The following is a 21,706-nucleotide window of genomic DNA, read 5'->3' as shown; positions in this document are numbered from 1 at the left end:
AGAGGTCACTATTTTTTAAAAGACGAAAATAAGAAACAAAATTCCCCTTATTTTCCCAGTTCGTAAAGAATCAAAATTTCTTGCACTTTCCCTGTTATTTTAGGAGATTTTTAAATTCCCTATATTTTCCAGATTTTTCCCTGTAGAGTAGCAACTCTGTAATCTTACGTTTTCAACAAAACAGAATCTCAAATTGTATCAGAATGTATATTAGAGGTCAGAATGCATATTAGTTAAGTTTCCTTAGAACTCTTGAATCAGAAGTATTACAATCCAAATTTTGCAAAAGCAGAAAGCTTTTTTGACAAAGTTAAGAAAAAACAAAATTTTATCACAAGTCATAATCACATGTTTTCAAGAAAATAAGAGTCTCAAATTGTATCAGAATGCATTTGCATGATATGAGTTTTCAAATTGCTTTTCTGAGCAAATGCCTTCCCACACTTAGGACAAGTAAATGGTCTTTCACCTGTATGCTTCCTAATATGTCCTATGACATTAGAAGTTTTAAAAGAAGAATAACCACAAATACTGCAGCGATGAATTGTACAACTACGATTACCAATAACAGATTTTGTAGTTATTAAAAGAGGGCTTCTATCAGAGGCAATATCGTAGTACTGTGCGTCATCTGTAAAAAAAAGAAATTAAAATTGTGAAATTACAGGTAGAATTAAAGCAGCATTAAATAAAAACAACCAAAAACAAATTGACATAATTTTACGATATAATATAAATGCTTACTTAAATTTTTTTTAAAATTTTTTTTGTGCAATATCAACCAATAATTTGTGCGAATAAATTTCGTTTCTCTTATTTCACAAAAATTATTCCCCTAATAATTAAATTAAATCATGCAAATTTATTTAACCATAAAAAATATGGATCTTTATAAGGTTAAGTTAAACAAATCAACATTAACATCAAAGAGCCACAAAATATTATTACAATATTAATAATTTTTCAATGTAATGTAACTCTTTTTTAAATTATAAATTCTTTAACAATATCAATCAACCTTTCTATAATAATAACTGCACAGAGAATACAATATCAATAATTAGTAATTTGATTGTTTCCCTTTTTTTATTCTTTTTACAGAATAAAAGTTATTAGAATTAGTTTGTTTAATTTCTTATACAATAAAAACTATTCCTTGCTATTGATACGTTAAATTTAATCATAACTACTTTAAAAAGACCTATAAAATATCAATACAATCTAAATTTTTATTTTTCGAATCATAATTTTTTTTCGTTCGACATTATTAAACAATATTTGAACATTATCTATAATTGCATCTCTTTTTGCTTCCTTCTCATTCCACTATATTTTTGTGCAAGAAATTTACTCGAATAATATTATTGTAATAAATAAATTTTATTTTAAAAACTTGCACTGTAATATTAATCAGTCATTATAAAAGTATTAAATTATTAACAAACTTTTTAAAGCAATGCATAATAATTACTGTTAAAGTTTTACGATTGAATTTAATGCATTCTTTTTAGCTTGTTTTACTACTACCTATTGCAAAGAAAACACAGTTTAATTCATGGGTCGCAAAACTTTTTTGATTTTCGACCCCTATATAATTTTTCGAAATCTCCATCAACCCCTATAAAAGTAATTTTCTGTTAATTAAAATAAAACTCTATTAGATACTGTGTTTGTACATTTATTTTATGATTTTAAACATTTATTAAAGTAATAGTACATTGTGTAACAATAGCTTTAAGAAAAATATATTAATGTTGAAATTTAATATTCATTAAATACCTTAATATTTATTAAATAATAAGCAATTATAAATAAGTAAAGTAACTACAGATTTATTGCTTAATCAATGAGATGGGTGTACCTGGTGTTTTTTTGCATGGTTCGCTACATTGGGATCAAAATTGGTCAATTTTAATCTTAACCCCTCGAAACTCCACATTTAATTTATTTCTGTACTTAGTTAAGATTGAATTTACGTGACTGAAACCGGCTTCAACCACATAGGAGCTTGGAAATGTGCGCTCAATTAGGGTTCTATAAATAAATTAAAAATAAATTTGTATAATATACAGACTAAACAACGGCAAAACTGTAGCACACTTTGAATTTTTTACGAAAATCGCAATATTTTTGAAGATATTATTTTAATTTGATGTGTGTAGTTTAATTCAATTTCAGTTAGTAAATAGCAATAATGTTGTTGTATTGCTGTTTACTACAACTTGGAAATTAAATTAAACTTATTTCATACAAAATTGTTATTCTTTAGAACAGTTAAAGATTAAAATAATACTTTTCAAAAATTTTGTAATTTTCATAAAAAAATACAAAGTGTGCTATAGTTTTGTCGCAGGCTGTTTTAATCCATATTAATGGTTACCTTCTTTTTTACATGTATTTATAACTAAAATTGATATCTAAACTAAACTAATGGTTTTAGCGAAACAATAACTAATTATCCGAAACTATGAAAGTTTTAATAATGACACTACAAATATTCAACACTGTTCACAGTTAGCAAAGATAGCTGAAACTGCGTATGATATTTTCGTTTGTAAGGTCAATGCTCGTCACACGTGACATTTGAACAAGCGCACATATGCATATGACTTATTATGACATATGATATTATTGTTTCACCCAAAAAAATATACTTTTATTAATTAATGTTCTATAAAGAAACTGATATCAAGTCAATTATAAAAGAATTCACAAATTTTACATACTCAGTTAGGTATGTGTGATTTGCGCATTAAGAACTGTTTTTTCTTCGACCTCCATTCAACCCCCTGGCTCAGATCGACACCCCCTTTTTTGTTAAATAGACCCCTGGGGGTCTATATAGAGCACTTTGGTGACTAAGAAACACAACCACTTGGGAACACGTTTTTTTTTTTTTTTTTGCATTTATACAAATACCTCATCTTGCCTAATTACAGTGTGGGGATTTCAAATTATGAATTAGTTTTACAGTGAAAGCTACAGACTTTTTTAGAATGATATTTTTAGTTTATTTTTTGTAGAAATGTACAAATTTTAAAACATTTTATATAACAGGAGGTTGAGTTAATATTGTGACAAATTTCTAGGAGACTTAAGGGATTATAACTGGATAGGAATCCATGCTCGTAAATATTGTCATATGTGGCTTAGGACATTTCCTTATTTTGATTCGTTCAGTTAATGTGCTTCAGAACAAGCCAAAAAATCAAATTTAAAAAAATAATAAAGAAATGAAATCTATACTAGGGATTACATCTAACCCAAGAGCAGCTTTCACAGTTCCTTTTTAATCCATTTGCGATGCCACTCCAGATACTGAAATATAATAATCTAGTATTCAAGTTTTTCTGGCCAGATGACAGAGCAGTCAGCCTGCCTGACTGTGAAGCCAGTGGCTGTGGGTTCGAATCCCGCTCAGGGCATGGATGTTTCCCTCTCTGTGTGTTGTTCTCTGTTGTGTGATGTATGAATGTGGCTCACCCTATAAACGGGTATTGGTAGCATTGTGGAGTGGGTAATGTTGTTCGCCTCCGTGACTTAGGTTCACAGGCGCCCACTGGGTAACGTTAAAGGAGCAACACTTCCGGCATTTTCTGAGGTGAAGAAAAAAGGTTCAGCGCCAGCCGTTAAGAAGAAGAAAAAAAAAAATTCATGCTTAAGCAATATGCTAGTTCATAGTCCAAAATTGTTTGGTATTTCAAAAGTATTAAAAAATTGCAAACTTATAGGTCCTGTTACAAAAGCATAATTCAATCAATGTTTAAGAATGCTATTTATGGAAGTAAAACACACATAGCTGTCAACATTGATAGGAAAAAAAACAGTAGATTGTACGAAATAATATAAATTTCATGATAGTTGTCACAAAATGTACTAAATATTTTACACATAGAGAATTTTAGAGTCATCAAAATAGAAAAACTGCAATATTTTCTAGCTACGATAAACTTTAAATAAACTTGAAATGTTATGCATTATGTTTACTCATAATTTTGAATAGTAATAGGCATTTAATTTATCAAAGATGGTCAAAAGATTAATTAATTTAAAAAAGGAGTTCTGAATAAAAATAAACTTAATATTTTAAACAAAAAGAAGTTTTAAACTGATGATAAACAAGGCTCGTTTTATTATGTATTAGTAACACTTATTTAAATATTCAAGCAATCAATAATCTATACAAAAATTCTATTTCAATAGAAATTTTTTAAGGAAACCTACTCAAATTTAGGGTGTTTTCTAAACCAGGAGAATTTTTAGGAAATCAATATTACCAGGAGAAACTGGTAAAATCTACTGGAAAAACCAGCAGAGTTGGCAACTATGTATACACAACAATTAAAATGTATATTGACATTTCTATTTTGTATAAAAATTCATGAGACTTATTAAATAAATAGAAGATAATCCTTTTTGTTTCCATTAAAGAAATTGATTTTAGATCAAGAAAAGGCATCTAATTTACAAATATTATCCAGCAGATATTTGCAAAATAACATTAATAAAGTGTAGGCATAAAAATTTAACTTTTAGTCTTTAGGTAAGCTTGTCAATTAACAGATTAAGACTAACAAAATGATTGTAATGATTGGCATCTACTTTTATACACACAAAGTTATTTTTCTCCATCAATGTAATGAGGCGAATTTGCAGATAATCACATTTGGAATCAGAAAAGATAATAATTTTCATTTATCTTTATTTTTTTCAAATTTAAATAAGGAATATATAAGTTTTAAAATTAGATTAAGAAACTGCAAGCAATAAGCGCGGATTCCAATCATCTGTATTTTGATTAGGTTTTGTTTGAATGAAATAAAAGGATTATAATTTTACACAATATGTAATTCCGCAAGGTGAACTTAATTTTTAAATGTATCTCTTAATACCACAGCAGATTATCTTAATCTGACTGTAATGAATCCCTGCAGTTTCATGACATTAACATGAATTATGACATTTAACAGTCCTCGCACTTTAAATTAATTTAAATATTTTGTCACAACGGGAAGAAAAAATGATTGAACATTTTAAATTATTTATTTAGTTCTTATAATGGAACATTTGTTTAATACTAAAACATAATTTTCCGTTTCTTTAAATTAAAATAGAAATAAAATTTGCATTATTTCTTAAATATAATACAGGGTGCGTAGCCAAATGTCTCAAATAAAAATAAGCACTGAAAAATATTTTTAAGCACTATATACATTAACAAAATGCAAAATAGTTTTCAAAGACTCTACATGATCATGATAAAATAACTAGTTTTTGACAAAAAAACTCTTTTCTTGATATTCTAGCCACCATAAAGAGATTTTTCAGTTCAATTTCAGAGGGTGGAAAATGAAGCTTGAAATTGAGAATATCTTGCACATGGAGAGAGCAAGAATCTCACTGAACACAGCTCAGTAGACACACAATTGGACTCAAGTATTTCATCAAACATATAACATGATTGGCGTTTTCATGGATTGTGGTTGAATGAATTGTGAAAACGTTGAATAGTACAATGTGAAAAGCACGCTTTTGCAAAATACAAAGCACTTTTTAAAAACACCTTTAAGGGCTTTTAAAAAACAAAAATAAGCACCTTCAAGCACTTTTTAAAAAAGCTACGCACCATGAAAAACATAATTTACCGTTTCTTTCAATTAAAATAGAAATAAAATTTCCATTATTTTTTTAATATAATTATATAAAATAGAATTCCGCAAGATGAACTTAATTTTCAAACTTATTTCCCAATCCCATGACAAATTATATTAATGTGGCAACAGCTGTTACTGAATCATTTAACAGCATTGTACCTTAAACAGTTAGTAAAATCAAATTTAAAACTATTTGTAGTAAGTTTTGCAACAGTTATTCTTTGACATCCAAGCAATATGCATTATTTACAGAGTGATGAAAAACAGAAGGTATTTGAAATCTTGTCACTAAAAACTACAGGTTCCATTAACAGCAAATATTATAGTTAATTTCAGACATTGAAAATCAAGTTCTTGGAATAAAAACAAAAAATAAATTAATGGAAAAAATAAGGTAATATTCAGTGAATTGAAAGGAAAAAAAATAATTCAAAATCTTACCTCTAAAACATTTATACTTACTTCTTTATATTCTTACTTGTTTAATACAATGCAAAAAGTAACAATACCACCATATACCCTCTCTACTTGAACTTGACTTAAGTTCGAACATAAAAAAATGGAAAATAGTTCATCAATCAAATTTAAATTAACTTTTAAATTTTTATAAATAGAGGAATTTTAGCATCAAAATTTTCAGTATCAAAATATTAAATCTTTTTTTTTCTCTTTTTTAAATTTTATAAAAGGAAAAATATTTTTGGAACTAAATATAATAAAAACATAGGATTTAAGTAATTTATATCCAGTAAAAAAAAGATAAAATACAATAAAACATTTATTTTGAGTTTTGCCAGGAAAAGGTTAAAAGCCTTTGATAAATTTGACTTTATTAAAGAAGACAATACAGTTGAACCTTATTAACGCGAAACCGCTTAACGTGAAAAATCGCTTTACATGAAACACTTGTTTGGTCCCATGAGTCAGCAATCAATTAGTGTTGTATTTTGCATGTTTAACATGAAATTTTAAAGCTGATTATTGCTTAACATGTAAGGGAACTGAACACAGCACAGATAATAAGCATGTGAATAAAATCGCAATCATTCATTCTGAAGAATGCTATTTCTATTTTCTTCTATTGTTAGAAGTAGCAGATGGGCAAATAAATAAAATAGTTTAACAAAGTAGTTAAAACATTTAAGCTTATTTTAATTCATTTGGGTCATAATAACATATTAACGAGGTTCGACTGCATATGCAAAACTATAAATACAGTAGAGCGCCGATTATCCGAACCCTTATTATCCGAACTGCGTCTAAATTTTTTTTTTTCTTTAAGTTTAGAATAATTTTTAACTTACTGACAATTTTTCTAAATTGAGAAGAATAAATAATACCCCTACATCTGAAGACCACATTTAATTTACAACCTTTTTAGCAGTTTTCTTATAGTAGCCATTCGTACATGTATTGTGATACAGTTAAACCTACATACCCCTTTACAACAGAAAATTATCTTTCAAGAATGCAAGCTTCATTTTGATAGTCTACAATGGTTGGAATGCAGAAGGAGTTTATGAATTGATAAGTTCTGAAGTTCTATAATTGGGGAATGGGTAGTTGTAACTTATGGTTAATAATTAGTGATTACAGTGCTTGGAATCTTAAATCTTGGAATAAAATTCTTAACAGAAAAACAAACGAAACTGAAGTTTCTGAACCAGTAGATCTTTCGGATGAAAATGACGATTGCTGCTGAAATTTTGAATGAAAATCGGAACTCTACAGACGAAGTGAAAGAAGTAGGTGATCAAGTTCAAGATAGTGAACCTTCTCATATAGAAGCATGCAATCCATAAGATTTCGCAGTGAATTGGCTAGAACGTCAAAATGATGTTGATCCAGTTCAGTTGATTTATTTAAAAAGAATAAGGGATAAATGGCTGCTAAAAAAAAACGCGTCTTCTTTGAAAAGAGATCTTTGCTGGATTTCTTTTGCAATGGAAAATAATGAAAAATGTTATAAAATTAGTAATTGACAAAAAAATTATAAAAAACTGAAATATGATAAAAAATAATTCAAAATGAAAAAAAAAAGATTAAAAAAAAATTTAATTAAAAATATTTAAAAATTGAAAAAGGAAAAAAATTTTAAACACGCCAGAGCTATTTTAGATAGTACTGCCAGTCTTAAGCCTACAAAAGGTGCGAAGTTAATGCACAAATAATAATCATTTATACTAGATTTTAAACAACTTTCCAATTATCCGAACTTTTCATTATCCAAACTATGTTCGGTCCTGAGCAGTTTGGATAATCGGCGCTCTACTGTACTTCATAAATAATAAAGATATACTTTGTACACATATTATTAACTAGATTGCTCAGTTCAATTTTTAAAACAAATTAATGATGTTAAAATAAAGAATAACTAAATTAGTTGCTAAATTAAAATATAAACAAAATTTACAGCGATCTTTGGACACAAAATTATTTTTTTCACAGCAGCCCTTCCCCAAAAATGCTTGTCTACCCTTACTTACATGTTTCACCACATTTGAAACAGTTTCTAAGTGACAAGACTTCAAATATTGCATTTATAATAAAAAAAATATCATTTATACGAATCAGTTAGAAGCAATAAATCAAAGATTATTAAAAAATAATTTATTAAGCACATTGGAAAAATTTTATACAGCTGGAAAACAAATGTATCATAGAAAAAATAACAATAGTAAAAGAATGATAATGTCATTTAATTTGTACATTTCAATATGAATTATTACTTTTATTTAAAAGTGAATATTAAACAAAAATACATATTAACCAAGAAAAACAATTTAAACATTTGTGAATAGATTTCACTGTCAAAGAAGATTTTTAATTAACATAATCAGAATAATTATTGATAATTTAATAAACATTAATAATTAATCACATAGATATTATTGTAATTATCTTGAAATAGAGTTAAATGCAAAAGAAAATGTTTACAAAGAAACTGGAAGAAAGGAATGTTATTAAGTTATTGTAACAGAATAAATAAATATTGCAACAAAATTAAAATTTTTTTTAATACATGATAATTTTGTTTTCAAGGGACCATTCAAATATTGTGTAAGCATGTTTGTGGCAATTTTGAACTTCCCCTACCCTTTATCAACAAATAACAAGTCCCCTCCCAAGCCTATGTAAGAGAGTTACAACACCCCAATTTAAGCTTTAATTTTAACTACTACTAATACTGTAATTTTAGGTTTAAATTCAAATAAAAGATATAACTTTACAGAAAACTAAATCTACATTTCAATACATTTTATAAAATTTTGAGTAGAATAGCCCTTAGAAATCTTTTGTTTTCCTTCTCTGCTCATAACCTTTAATTTTGGAAGTTGCTAAATGAATTTTTCTTTCTACTTATTCACTCACCAAATTTAATTTCAATTCTGAAAATTTTCAAAGTGCATATTTTTTTCTTCCATTTTTAACAAATTTTGAAAATAAGAAGATTTTAATGTCTTATCCTAGCATAGCTCATTTCTTTCCTCCCGAGTTGTCAGCATATATGATAAAATTACAGACCTCCTGTTAATAACATTTCTCAATATTAATAATAATAATTTCTAAAGTCCAACAGAAGGAGATCTGCAGAGTAATGTAAAAGGATTAATAGTACTCAGTTTCCTCTATGGCCCTGTACCAGGGCTAAAAAAAATCAGAAATTTTACCCGTCCCCGAGGACGGCTTGCCCAACAATGTACCCGTCCTCCTTTGAAACTAACCCGTCGCTTCTAAATAAATAAAAATATAATTTTCTCTTATTTATTACAAACATTTATTATAATTTTCTCTTATTTATTACTAACATTTATATAAATTTCACAATGAATTAGTAGTTACTTGTAGTATTATACAGTAATAAACGAAATACTAGGTTAATAATAGTAACCTAGTATTTCTTTCATTAAATAATTTAAATGACAAAGGTCAAGTTATCTGGAATGTCAATTTATCCGAGGGTACTGCGTTTTTTAAATGAATCAAATATGACGTTTGCCAGTTCTACAATCAAGCCAATGATTTACAGAGGTTTCTGCACAGAAATCTGAAAGGGGTTTTCCATTTAGGTAGATGTTCATAATTACGTTTAACGCTTCTTGTTTAAGACCAGTAAGCAATGCGTTTTTCTTTTCTGTAAGTTCATTGCTGAAAAGCCCCTTTCAAACACTGCAGTACTCCCAGACAGAGAAAACATCAATTCTAATAACAAGAAGTGAAAATGTATCACGAAAATTAATGGGAAAATGGCCGTCTGCGCGGACATCAGATTCGAGATATTCGTTGTCCGCGGGGAATTTTAGACTACCGAGGACGGGCGGACGGGGGCTGTTTTTCGAGCCCTGCCCTGTACCATAAACAGCATTCCTTGTTTTTGTTACTAAATATGCTTTGTTAAAGGGCAGATTGTTTTTTTTATTTATTTGTTCTTTAAATCATCAAATGAATCCATTATTCAAATCAGATGCCCTCACCTTTATCAATTTCACAGTCCCAGGTTGGTGCGCCAATGTTAAATATGATGATCTAGGGGTTTTATGGCATTACAAACACCTTTAACAAAGTTTATTTAGTAGCGAAATCAAGGAATGATGTTCATGGCACAGTGCCATAGAGTTACTTACTTACTTATCCTCTACGTGCCTTTGGGCACTTAAGGCCTCCAGCATATCCCTCCAACGCCTCCTGTCTCTAGCAATAGATCTTGCTTCCTCCTAGCCAGATATTCTACATTCTTTTAATTCGCCGAAAAACATGCGATGGATGGTAAGTCTGGGTCTTCCTCTTGTTCTTTTACCATCAGGGGCCCATGTAAGCGCAACAGATGTAATTTTTTCTATGGGCATTCTAAGGATATGTCCGAGCCAGCTCCATCTTCGTTTTTTAATTTCATCTTCTACTGTTTTCATTTTAGCTCTCTTTAATAGATTTTGATTTGATACTTTGTAAGGCCAGAAAATTTTAAAAATAAATCTTAAACAATTGTTTTGAAAGGTTTCTAATTTTTGTATTTCGATCTTAGTCTGTTTCCAAGTTTCTGCGCCATATAATAGTACTGCTCTAACAATAGCTTTGTAAACAACTATTTTTGTCTTTATTTCAATATTTGACTCTCGCCAAAACCTATGTAATCCCTTAAAAGAGTTCCATAGAGTAGAAAACAATTAATCCTTTTACGTTACTGTGCAGTGCACCACCTGCTGCATACCTGCCAACATTGGGGAAATAAAATAATGGATATTTTATTAGCGACATTTTTAGGCTACAAGTTAAGTTTTGATAAGTCATGCATAATAAGGTAAGTCAAAAAGAGAAAATCAAGAATGGAAATAATATAAGCACTTACATATAGCAAAGTAAAAAATATGCATATAAATCTTAATCTAAAGAAGTTTTGAACCATTATTTATTATTACTCAAACTATATTTTATTTCATACCTGTCGCTGCTGAACACCCGACCCAATTTTGGGCCTTAAAACTACTAATATTCAACTCCATAGCCTTGTAATTTGGAACCCAATCCAGAAGACAAGGGGACTCCTGGATCAAGCATTGAGAGAAATTTTGCCTTCGTGCTGGACTTTTTGATGTAACTAAATTACATTTGCGTTACATGGGGAGGAAGACCATGAGAACCTTCCACGGTTAGACTGACGGCAAAGGGGCTCAAACCTATGATCTGTCTACCATGGAGGATATTTCACGCCAGCACTGTGGTCGGAGCAAGCGGAATGCGAATTCATATCGATCAGCCATCACTGGGTTTCGAACTCGGTACTCAAACTATAAACATTCAACATGCTGCAGTACTGCACTATCTGTTGAGGAATAAGAAAAGTATTTTCGCCATCAGTGGACATTTTATCGCCAATTTTCAATACAGAGAAATTTGAGAATATATGGGTAAACAGGAGATAGTCATAAAATACGGGAGTCTTCATTAAAGAGCAGGAGAATTTTAGAAATTATTATTAATATTGAGAAATATTATTAACACCTTTTTCTATTAGTTTCTTGTGTAATATTTGAACAGACCCCTATGAAAGTGAATTTGTAAAATAGAAATATTTCACAGCTTTATTGTGTTTCTACGTTTTAATTTAGGATGTCTTTCCAGATGCATTTTTAAATTGCATTTTTGAGAAAATGATTTTCCACAGAGAGAGCAAATAAAAGGTTTTTCACCAGTGTGAGTTTTAATGTGCGACTTGACATTAGACATTTTAACAGATGAATATTCACAAAGACAGCAACAATGAAGAAGGCGAATACGGTTACCAATTTCAAATTTTGATGTGGTAAAAAAACGGCCTGGGTGAGAAACATCTGAAACAGAAAAATTACAATTGTGAAATAACAGGTAAATATAGATTAGCACAAAGTAATTTCACAAATTTTTTTTTTTTTATATCCCAACTTATAGCAAGAAGTAATTATGTTTAAGAAATATAATCAATAAGTATCACACTTCTTTAACATATTGCAGAATTGACATACATTTAATGTTGAAAAATGTAACTACATAAACATTTTCCTAACATAAATATAATTACACTAACATACTGAAACTATACATATTAAAAATGCATACAATCAGTAGCAAAATTAAAAGTTTTATTATAAAAGAAAATCAAGCTCTATTAAAAAATATTTTGCACTGACATCTCTACCTTGAGCTCACTAAATTATACAAATCATTTTACATTATTTGGGTATACAACAATGACCCCCCCCCCCCCAATTTTTTTTTTTTGGAAGTCATTAGAATTTTTTAAAATGTTTTCTCTGTAGCGGTTACATTTTAAGTTATAACTTTCTTTTTCTTTACTGGCTTAACAGGCCAGGCCTTTTTAAGAAGTTTTTTTCTAGGCTAGTCTTCTACCTAAAAATATTCTCTAGTTCTTTATTTGCTCATCTTTTTCGAATTTAGTGAACCTTTTCAAGCACTTGTTGGCCTGCCATCAAAATTTTTTTTCAGAATTCTATGCATTCCCATGACCATCTGTCCATTTTATTTTCGGTTGTTTAAAGAAAATAATGTTAACTGGTACCTACCTTATATGAACAATAAAGCTTGAAATTGCAATTTTTTACACCATTTTTAAGTATTCCACTGAATATACCTCTCAAAACGTCTCATTCAAAGACCATATTCAGACCAAATATTATATAGACCAAAGATTTTGCACATAGCAGTTTTCTGAAAGAGTCATAGTCCAAAACCTTTCAATCAAAAACCATATTTAGACTAAACCAAATATAGATCAAAGATTTCTCACATAGCCCCATCTGAAAAAATCATAGTCCAAGACCTTTTGCTCAAAGATCATATTTAGACAAAAGATTTTACACATAGCTCAATCTGTAAGAGTCATAGTCCAAGTTCAAAAACTATATTTAGACCAAACCAAATGCAGACCAAAGAATTCGCACACCGCCCCATCTTTAGGAGTCATAGTCCAAGTCTCACATAATACATTATAAGTTTATTTGTATAAATTAAGAGGTTTATATTATTCTTAAAACTATAATCAAGGCAAATCAAAGTTTTATGATGTAAAAAGATTGAAAACCGTAAATAGCCTGATTTCGAATACTTACCCGGGGAAAGAGGTAAATATCAATTTATAAACATCCACATACCTATTTATAAATTATACCTATTTGTAAATATCTTATTTATAATCAGCCACAGGGTATTTACACGACTCTAATCAATATCTGTTAGGCTAAAAAATGTCATCACATAACATTGAAGCAACAAATTAGTAAAAACAAAAAATTTTTAAAACTTATTTTATTATAAAAATTTAGAAAAATTATACAGCCGATTTACAAACATAAATAAAAAATAGAATTACAGAAAAACTGAGAATTATACCATCATTTTTTATAAGAATTTCAAATTTACTCAATAAGGGATTTCAAAGCATTTTTTACACATTATTCAACAAAAATAACAATTTATATATTTGTGAATAGATTCTTTCCGTGAAGAACATTCTTAATTCAGATATTAGTATAGATCACATAGGTATTAATATTTTCATCTTCAAATAAAGTAAAATGCAGAAAAAAGAATTGAGCAAAAAATTTGCAACGGAGAATGACATTCAATTCATATACAGTAAGACCTTGCTGCAACAATATTTTGGGGACCAAATAAATATATTGTTGTAGAGGGATATATTATTATATCAAACGTCTACATACTATGGAGAGGCAATAAGATTTTTTAAAAATTCTTATGTTATAAATGTATTAACTATAAATCTAATTATATATTATATAAAAATTTAATTTGCAGAGAGGTAATTATGGCTAAATATGAAATCAGATAGGGATGTTACATCTGTGACTTAAGAGATAAGGGAGGCAATTCTAAGAGAGGAAAATCTTGGGGTTGTCTATGTACATTCAAGGAGGAGTAATTGAAATCAGAATACAAAAGCCATTCACTGTGGTAAAAAGAAATAAGATAAGTACATAATGAAATAAGATAAGATTTTACATTATTTGAAAACCAATAACAAATGGAAAAAATAAGGTTGAAATTTGAAGAAGAGAAAAAATCGTTTCACAGGGGTTTATTGCTTCAGAGAATATTGCAATATTGAGAGGTGGATAACATTAATTCATATGAAAGTTCGTGAGGACCACGAAACATTATTGCAATAGAGGGAGTTGTTGTATCGGATAGCATTGTAGCGAGAGTTTACTGAATTAAATAATTAAAAGGAACAACAATTATCAATTTGTTATTGTCACTGAACAATATTTCATAAATAACTTTCTCACTACCATATAACTTTGAAAAATAGAAAGAGTTGCAAGGGCTTTCAAAAAAATCAGCTTCAATAAGTAGCAAAGGGTAATTTAGAATGTCTTTCAATGTGTATCTTTAAATTGCTTTTTTGAGAAAATGAATTCCCACAAATAGTACACTTAAAAGGTTTTTCACCAGTGTGAGTTTTAATGTGTGCCTTAACATTAGACATTTTAAGTGAAGAATATTCACAGAGACAGCAACTATGAAGAGGGTAAATACGGTTACCAATCTGAGATTTTGTTGTTATAAAAAGATGGCTTGTGTGAGTAACATCACCATCTGCAAAAATAAAAACAAATTAGCATTGTGAAAATTTATTTTAAGATAGTCAGATTAGTACAAGGTAATTTCACAAAAAATAAATATTTTATCAGGGTGAGTAGCCAAATCTATCAACAAAAAATAAGCACCTTTTAAGAACTTAAAATACACTTTTAAGCACTACTTACATTAACAAAATGCAAAATAATCTTAAAAGACATTACATGATCATGATAAAATAACTAGTTTCTGACAAAGGACTCTTTTCTTGATTATATTAGATACCACAAAAAGATCGAGAGATTTTTTGGTTTGAAAAATGAGGGTGGAAAATGAAGCCTGAAATTGTGAATATCTTGTAAAATGCAGCAGAGTTACAGATGAGAGTGCAAGAATCTCACCGAACTCAGCTCAGCAGACGCATATGTGGACTCACAAGTATTTCACAAAAACATGCAAAATGATTGCCGTTTCCATACGCTATGGACCGACAATAGGCCAAAATGGATTGTGGTGGAATGAATTGTAAAAACGTTGAATAGAACAATGTGAAAACCACCCTTTTGCATAATACGTGCCGAAAATTGATATGGTAAAGAAGAAGAAAAAATCTTCGAAAAAGGAATATCAAGCACTTTTTAAAAACACCCTATGAAAAAGCACATTTAAGGGCTTTTAAAAAACGGAAATTGAAAATAAGCCTCTTTAAGCACTTTTAAAAAACACTATGCACCATGCTTAATACTTCACCCATTGCAACAAAAAAAGTATTTTGTACAAGAAATATAAATCAAAATATTTTTAAACATATTACAAAAATCTAATATCTAATTTTACAAAATTATTACTATCAGAAATTTTTTTATTTTTATTTTCAAGTTAATTGAAACTGTGTTTATTAAAAGAGAATGAAATCTGAAATAATAATTTAAACTGAAACCTAAAATTAAAAAGAAAATTAATAATTTGAATAAGCTGATTATAATAAATTATACAAACCTTTTTGTGTTTCTTTTTAAAATAACAAAGTCTGAAAAAAATGTTCTCTAGGGAAATTATAATTTTTTGAATTATATCTTTCACGGCTGTAACATTTAAGTTAAAGATATTTATGTTATTTCCAAAATTATAATCAAGACAAATAATTTTTTATGCATTAAAAATGACTAAAGTAACGATCCTGATTTTGGATATCTACTCAGGACTGTGGTAAATAAAATACCCATTTATAAATACCCTACCTACACATTATTAACCCAACCCACATATATGTAAGTTTCTCAGATAAATTCCATCAAAATAACCACAATATTTTCGTAGTTACATAAGTTTAGCACATTTCAATTTTGATTAATCATCTGTATCAATCAGTTAATAGCAATAAATAAAAAATTTAAAAAACAAATTTATTAGAAACATTTCATAGTGCTAACATGGAAATTTATCAAATAAAAAATAGCAATACAGAAAAACTTAAAAATATACTGTCATAAAATAATTTTTAATGTAAGTTTCAAATTTACTTTATAATTAGGATCTTTAGCTGTCAACCAACAAAAATAATAATTTAAACATTTACTAATAGAATCAAGTATTGAAAAACACAGGTAAATAAGGGACTTGGTACAGTAAATAATATTGCTTATTCATTACATTATTCAATAATAATACAATAATCGGGAAAGTCTAATATTTGACAATGAATAATAAATGAGCAGTTTACTGCAAAAATCAATTAACTCCACTTTTTAAAATACCTTAAACTTTATTGGAGCATTTAGTTCAACATTATCTTTTTAAGTTTTTAATAAATTCCCCAAATATAAAAGGTTAATAAATCAAAATAATGAAATTTTTTATTTTAAAGAGAATTTTTAAAAATTATATACACTATTTTATCACATTTTCCTCATTTTGTTTTATGGAGTTAAGTTGAACAGTAAACAGCTCATGTGCGCTTAGAGTAAAGCATTACAGCACTAATCTTATCCCTGTATAATGCAGTATATAATATAGGAGAAAATCCATTGTTTTTTTTTATTTTCATGTCGCCTATAGGAACAATTAGTGACATTAGATGAAGCTTATTAATAAGCAAATCACATGTATTTATATATCCTCAAAAAAATTAAAATTTAGCAGAAGGGAATGTTATTAAGTTTCAATAACAACCCTAGTAACAATTTTACCTTGACGGCCCCAGTTGGGTTTTCAAAATTGGCTCAATGTGGGTCCTATAAGAACATACACCGAGGGACCAATATTAAGATGCCTAGATTTTTTAATATTGGTCCTATATAGAGCCTACATTGGCTAAATAATGAATATAAAATATTGGGTGAATCTAACAATTCTATATAGGTTTGATATTGGTTATAAAGTGGCTGTAAAATATCGGGTGAATCGGAAAGTTCTATATGGGGCCAATATCTGAAAAATAAAGGCCCTTTGAACCCTTACTGAGCCAAGATTCATGAATATTGGCTGGATGAGGCCCCAAGTTATTTTGCTGCTAGGGAATTAATAAATAAAGTTATAACAACAATAACAATTCTTTTAAAAATAAAAATTTTTCTTCGTATAAAAATATATTATGTAAATTTGTAAAATTCAAATAGTTGCAAGAGCTTTGATATAATCTTTGAGCAGCTAAGTGGCTTCAATAGTGGTTATTAATGGTGCATATATATATGCTTTTTCATATTGCTTTTTTGAGAAAATGAATTCCCACAAATAGTACATTTAAAAGGTTTTTCACCAGTGTGAGTTTTAATGTGTGCCTTAACATTAGACATTTTAAGTGAAGAATATTCACAAAGACAGCAACTATGAAGAGGGTAAACAACTTTACCGATGAGAGATTTTGTTGTTATAAAAAGTTGGCGGGCAGGAGTGACACAATCTGCAAAAGTAAGAGCAAATTATAATTGTGAAGGTAAAGATAGTCAGATTAGCACAAGACATTTCCACAAAGAAAAAATATATATTTTTCTCCTTCCTCAGCAATTTAAACAATAATTTTGTAGAAGGAATATTATCAGTCAGTATCACATTATACTTTCAACCCCCGTGGCAACACGGCCGCAGAACGTTATCGAGTTCTTGCAGAAAGACTTTTTCTTTGGGAAGTAAAACATTTTAAAAAAAAAATTTCTGCAGAAATTTTCGAAGGATTTTATCTTTTCTTCAGATTTCTTCTTCTTATATTTAAAGATGCCTATCTCTCGCATCGGAGTGGGAAAAAATGCTTGCGATTTTTCTATTTTCATTTAAGAATAATAAAAAAAAATTTGGTTTTCTTTTCTGTAGAAATTTTTGTTCTATTTTTTATGCTGTTATTACTATTGATTTCCACATAGATTTTAAAATCCGATATTTTAAATGCAATATTATTTATTAAAACGACTGAATTCCGAAATGAAAACAGTCATTTTAGTAGCCCCTTTTTGAAGAGTCCGATTCACGTGATTTCGTTGTCTATCTTTTTTTTTCCGGTAGTTACTACTGCTACGGATTTCGAGATTTTTTATTAGTTCTTTTTAATGTGATGATGAATTACAATATGTGAAAAAGAAAATAGTGTGTTATCAAATATACCCTTACAAAATGTGAGAATATCCCCCATAATATAAGAGTAAAACAAATATTACATATTCAATTAAAAAAATTATTTAATTTAATCCGATTTTTTCTGTTGATGCTGACGCTTCTGTTACTTTAAATTAGTAACATGTATATTTGTTATTTTTTATAAAGTATCTTGCAGATAGATATCAGAATTAGAGAGGTATGTCACAGAAAGTCCGAAAAAATTCTGTCATTAGGCTTTCAACATGTTCAAAGCTTATTTAGAACATGTATATGTTATTGTAAAGAAAAATAATAGGTGCTGGCCTCTAAAAAATTTTACCCGCAGTTTTAAGTATCCATATAACTATTATTTTAAATAACTTTGATTTTAATTAAAATTTGCGTAATTTAATCACAATATCATTATTTATTAAATTAAATATGGGATTGCATTTAGAAACAAAATCTTTTTTTAAATTTTGCTTTTTGAAGGAAAAAAAAAAGAGGGGAAAAAATAAAATAGAAATTAATTTATAGCAGATGAAGAAAAAAAATTTTTAGCTAGGAAAAGTCATAAATGTATTAAAAATGGTTATATAAAATTATAAAACAAAATTTGAAAACACATTGCGGAGGCTACTTATAATCAAAATTAACAAACTGCCAAAGAAGTAAAAGCAACTAAACAGCTTGTGGTTATTTTATTTTGAATGATATTAAACAGATTCACTTCACAGAGAACTGATTTACAAAATTAAAGATGCAACATAACAGAATTGTAAAGTACAAAACCTTTAATTCAGAAACCAGGAAAACTTTTGAAATAGTTTTTGAGAGGATAATGGTGCTATTCAAAGTTCTCAATGAAAGTGGAAATTTCCTGTTTCAAAGTTTCTTAAAATTAATCTTATTGTAAAAATTACTATATTTTCAAAACAGCACTTAAATAGTTTTCTGTTTGGACTACATACTGTTTGACAAACACTATTGTAAAATCAAAACAGGCAATAATTGTACATTTTTATCAATATTTTCAGAATGTGGAATATATCAAATAATATTATTGCTGAGAAATATTTAGATCTACAAAAAATGTGATAAGATAAAACGATACTTTAGAGTACTTAAATACCTATACATGAAAAATCTTACAGGATTGAAATAATTAAAAAGTGAATATAACGAATGATGGTTTAAGATTGGGCAATGTAATTTTTTTTGCACATGTGGATTGATATTAAGTTCCCGTTTGAAGTTGGATTCCTCCTTTTAGATTTATAAATTATTTAAGCAAACTTAATCATAGGAACTGTGATTTCTTGTTATTTTGGAATATATATTATTATCTAGTATATAACGGATGATTAATAATGCAGAAATTGTAAAAAAAATAAGTTAACCAGAACAACATGTCTTGAAAATTCAGGACAATTGGTAATAAAAAATGAACTAAAATTTCCAATTTCTGCCCTATGCAATAAAAACTTTTTTTATGGAACTTGGAGAGCTGTTTTGTAAAACATGCCCGTTCCTGAAATTAAAATTTAAAAAAAAAAAAAAAAGAATATTCATCTAAGAGCAATAACTCTTATCATTGAAGTAGTCTCTGTTATATTTGAACGTCCGGTGGTAACGAAAAGCATAACAAATTGAAAGTAATTTTTAAATAAGGAAGATGATAACTTGAAAGTTTATTATAAGTATGCTATTAAATAATTTTTTAATTTCTATACTATAACAGTATAATAAAAATAACACGAGTAATCAGTAATTGCAAAAGCAGAATTTATAACAGAGTAGGCATACTCTTTTCTCAGACTTGAAATGTTTGCTCCTATTTCTTTATAAAAGATTTTTTTTTAATTTTGCAATAAGAGATTATGTAAAGAATATAAATTAATCAATAAGAATGTGGCATATTTTTTTTCTTCCAACTATTAAGAATTGAACAGTAAATGTTTGGGAAAATGTTACAAAAATTTGAAATCCAAATGAAATACTTCATCCAAATTTTTTGATAATTTTGATGAAATTCTTTGACTTTTCCAAATTGACAGAGCCATCCTAAAGTGGAACACTTTTGCTGGGTCTCCTATTTCTAGAATTCTAGGCACAGGGTATCTGCTACATTTTAGATTTTCCAATGCATAACTTTCCATGACTAATTCCATGAATTTTTCATGACTTAACAAAGTTACTATTTTTTCTGACAAAACAGAACAATAAATTTGAAAAGCATTATGAAAACATTAATTGAAATGATAAGTAAAACCAAAACTGTTATACTCTGCATCTTCATAGATTTTAAAATTAAAAAACAGAGTAAAGAAAGAGTTGAAGCAATAAAATAGCTGGAAAAAAAACTACAACAGCAAAATTGTTTTTTCTTTTTTTCTGCAGAATTATATTTTAAAGATACTTTTCTTGTTCATTGGAAAAGAAAGAAATACTCCTGATTTTTCTGTTCTCATTACGGAATAAAAAAAATTCACCAATGACTGGTTTGCTTCAGCTAGAATTTTAAATTGATAAAATAAAAAGAAAAGATAATAACAAAAATTCTAAAATCACAGAAGTTTAAAAGATCATTTGCTTCAGAAGTGATGTTTTTTTCTTTCATTTTTTGAAAGAACACCATAATTTTTAAAGAACATGATAAAAACATTTTATATTTTAATAAAATAGGACTGAGTGGGAATTTCGTTATAAATTCAGATATTCGGAACACAATGAAATTGGGGAGTTGGGTGGGGGTAAATTCCATTTTAAAAATTAGATTTTTTGGCAAACTAAATCCATGACTTTCTATGATTTTTTTAAAAAATAGTCAAAATCATGACAAATTTTGTTCAAAACCGAAATTCATGACTTTCCAGGAGCGGAGATACCCTGTAGCAATGATATTGAAGTTTTTTATTTAATAATTATAGAATTTTTTTTATTGTTATTTATTTTTGATATTGAAAATTTAAAAAACTGTTTTCTATTCCAATCATTTAGATATATGAAATAACCTTGACCAAGGCATAGCTCCTGTTCTTCATTTTGATTCACGCAAATAAAAGAAATAAAATAAGAAACATTTAAACATTTGTATGTGATTATTTAAGGAGGGGACATTTTAAATTTGAAATACCTAACTTCTTAAAACCCCAGAGAAGATGTTTCATTAATAAAAATTAAATAATATTTAAACTTTTCAAAGAAAATTTTAAAAATAATAATAATGATTAAATAAAATATGTTTAAGTTAGTTATTAAGGAATAACCAAAAAATAATAATAATGATTAAAATATGTTTAAGTTAGTTATTAAGTAATAACCAATTTAATAACTTAATTTTAAGTTCAGTAATAACCTTAATCTATTCTTGTGATAGAACTTATGAA

At 28.0% G+C, this 21,706-nt stretch overlaps 1 protein-coding gene across 1 annotated transcript in view; it reads right to left on the bottom strand.

Moving 5' to 3' along the window:
* Positions 1-371: 371 nt before the first annotated feature.
* LOC147807405 (zinc finger Y-chromosomal protein 2-like) overlaps positions 372-21,706 on the bottom strand; it is a 63,017-nt gene continuing 41,682 nt past the window's right edge. The window contains exons 4-6 of the mRNA XM_087168929.1: positions 17,488-17,649; positions 14,601-14,765; positions 372-631 (exon numbers count right to left, since the gene is read on the bottom strand). Coding sequence (XP_087025055.1) covers positions 372-631; positions 14,601-14,765; positions 17,488-17,649 — 587 coding nt within the window. The remainder of the gene's footprint in view (positions 632-14,600; positions 14,766-17,487; positions 17,650-21,706) is intronic.

Source organism: Parasteatoda tepidariorum, chromosome 7 (assembly GCF_982258835.1).
Source record: "Parasteatoda tepidariorum strain Cologne lab strain chromosome 7, Ptep-v5.0, whole genome shotgun sequence".
Taxonomy (NCBI): domain Eukaryota; kingdom Metazoa; phylum Arthropoda; class Arachnida; order Araneae; family Theridiidae; genus Parasteatoda; species Parasteatoda tepidariorum.
This window is presented reverse-complemented; position numbering and strand designations above follow the sequence as displayed.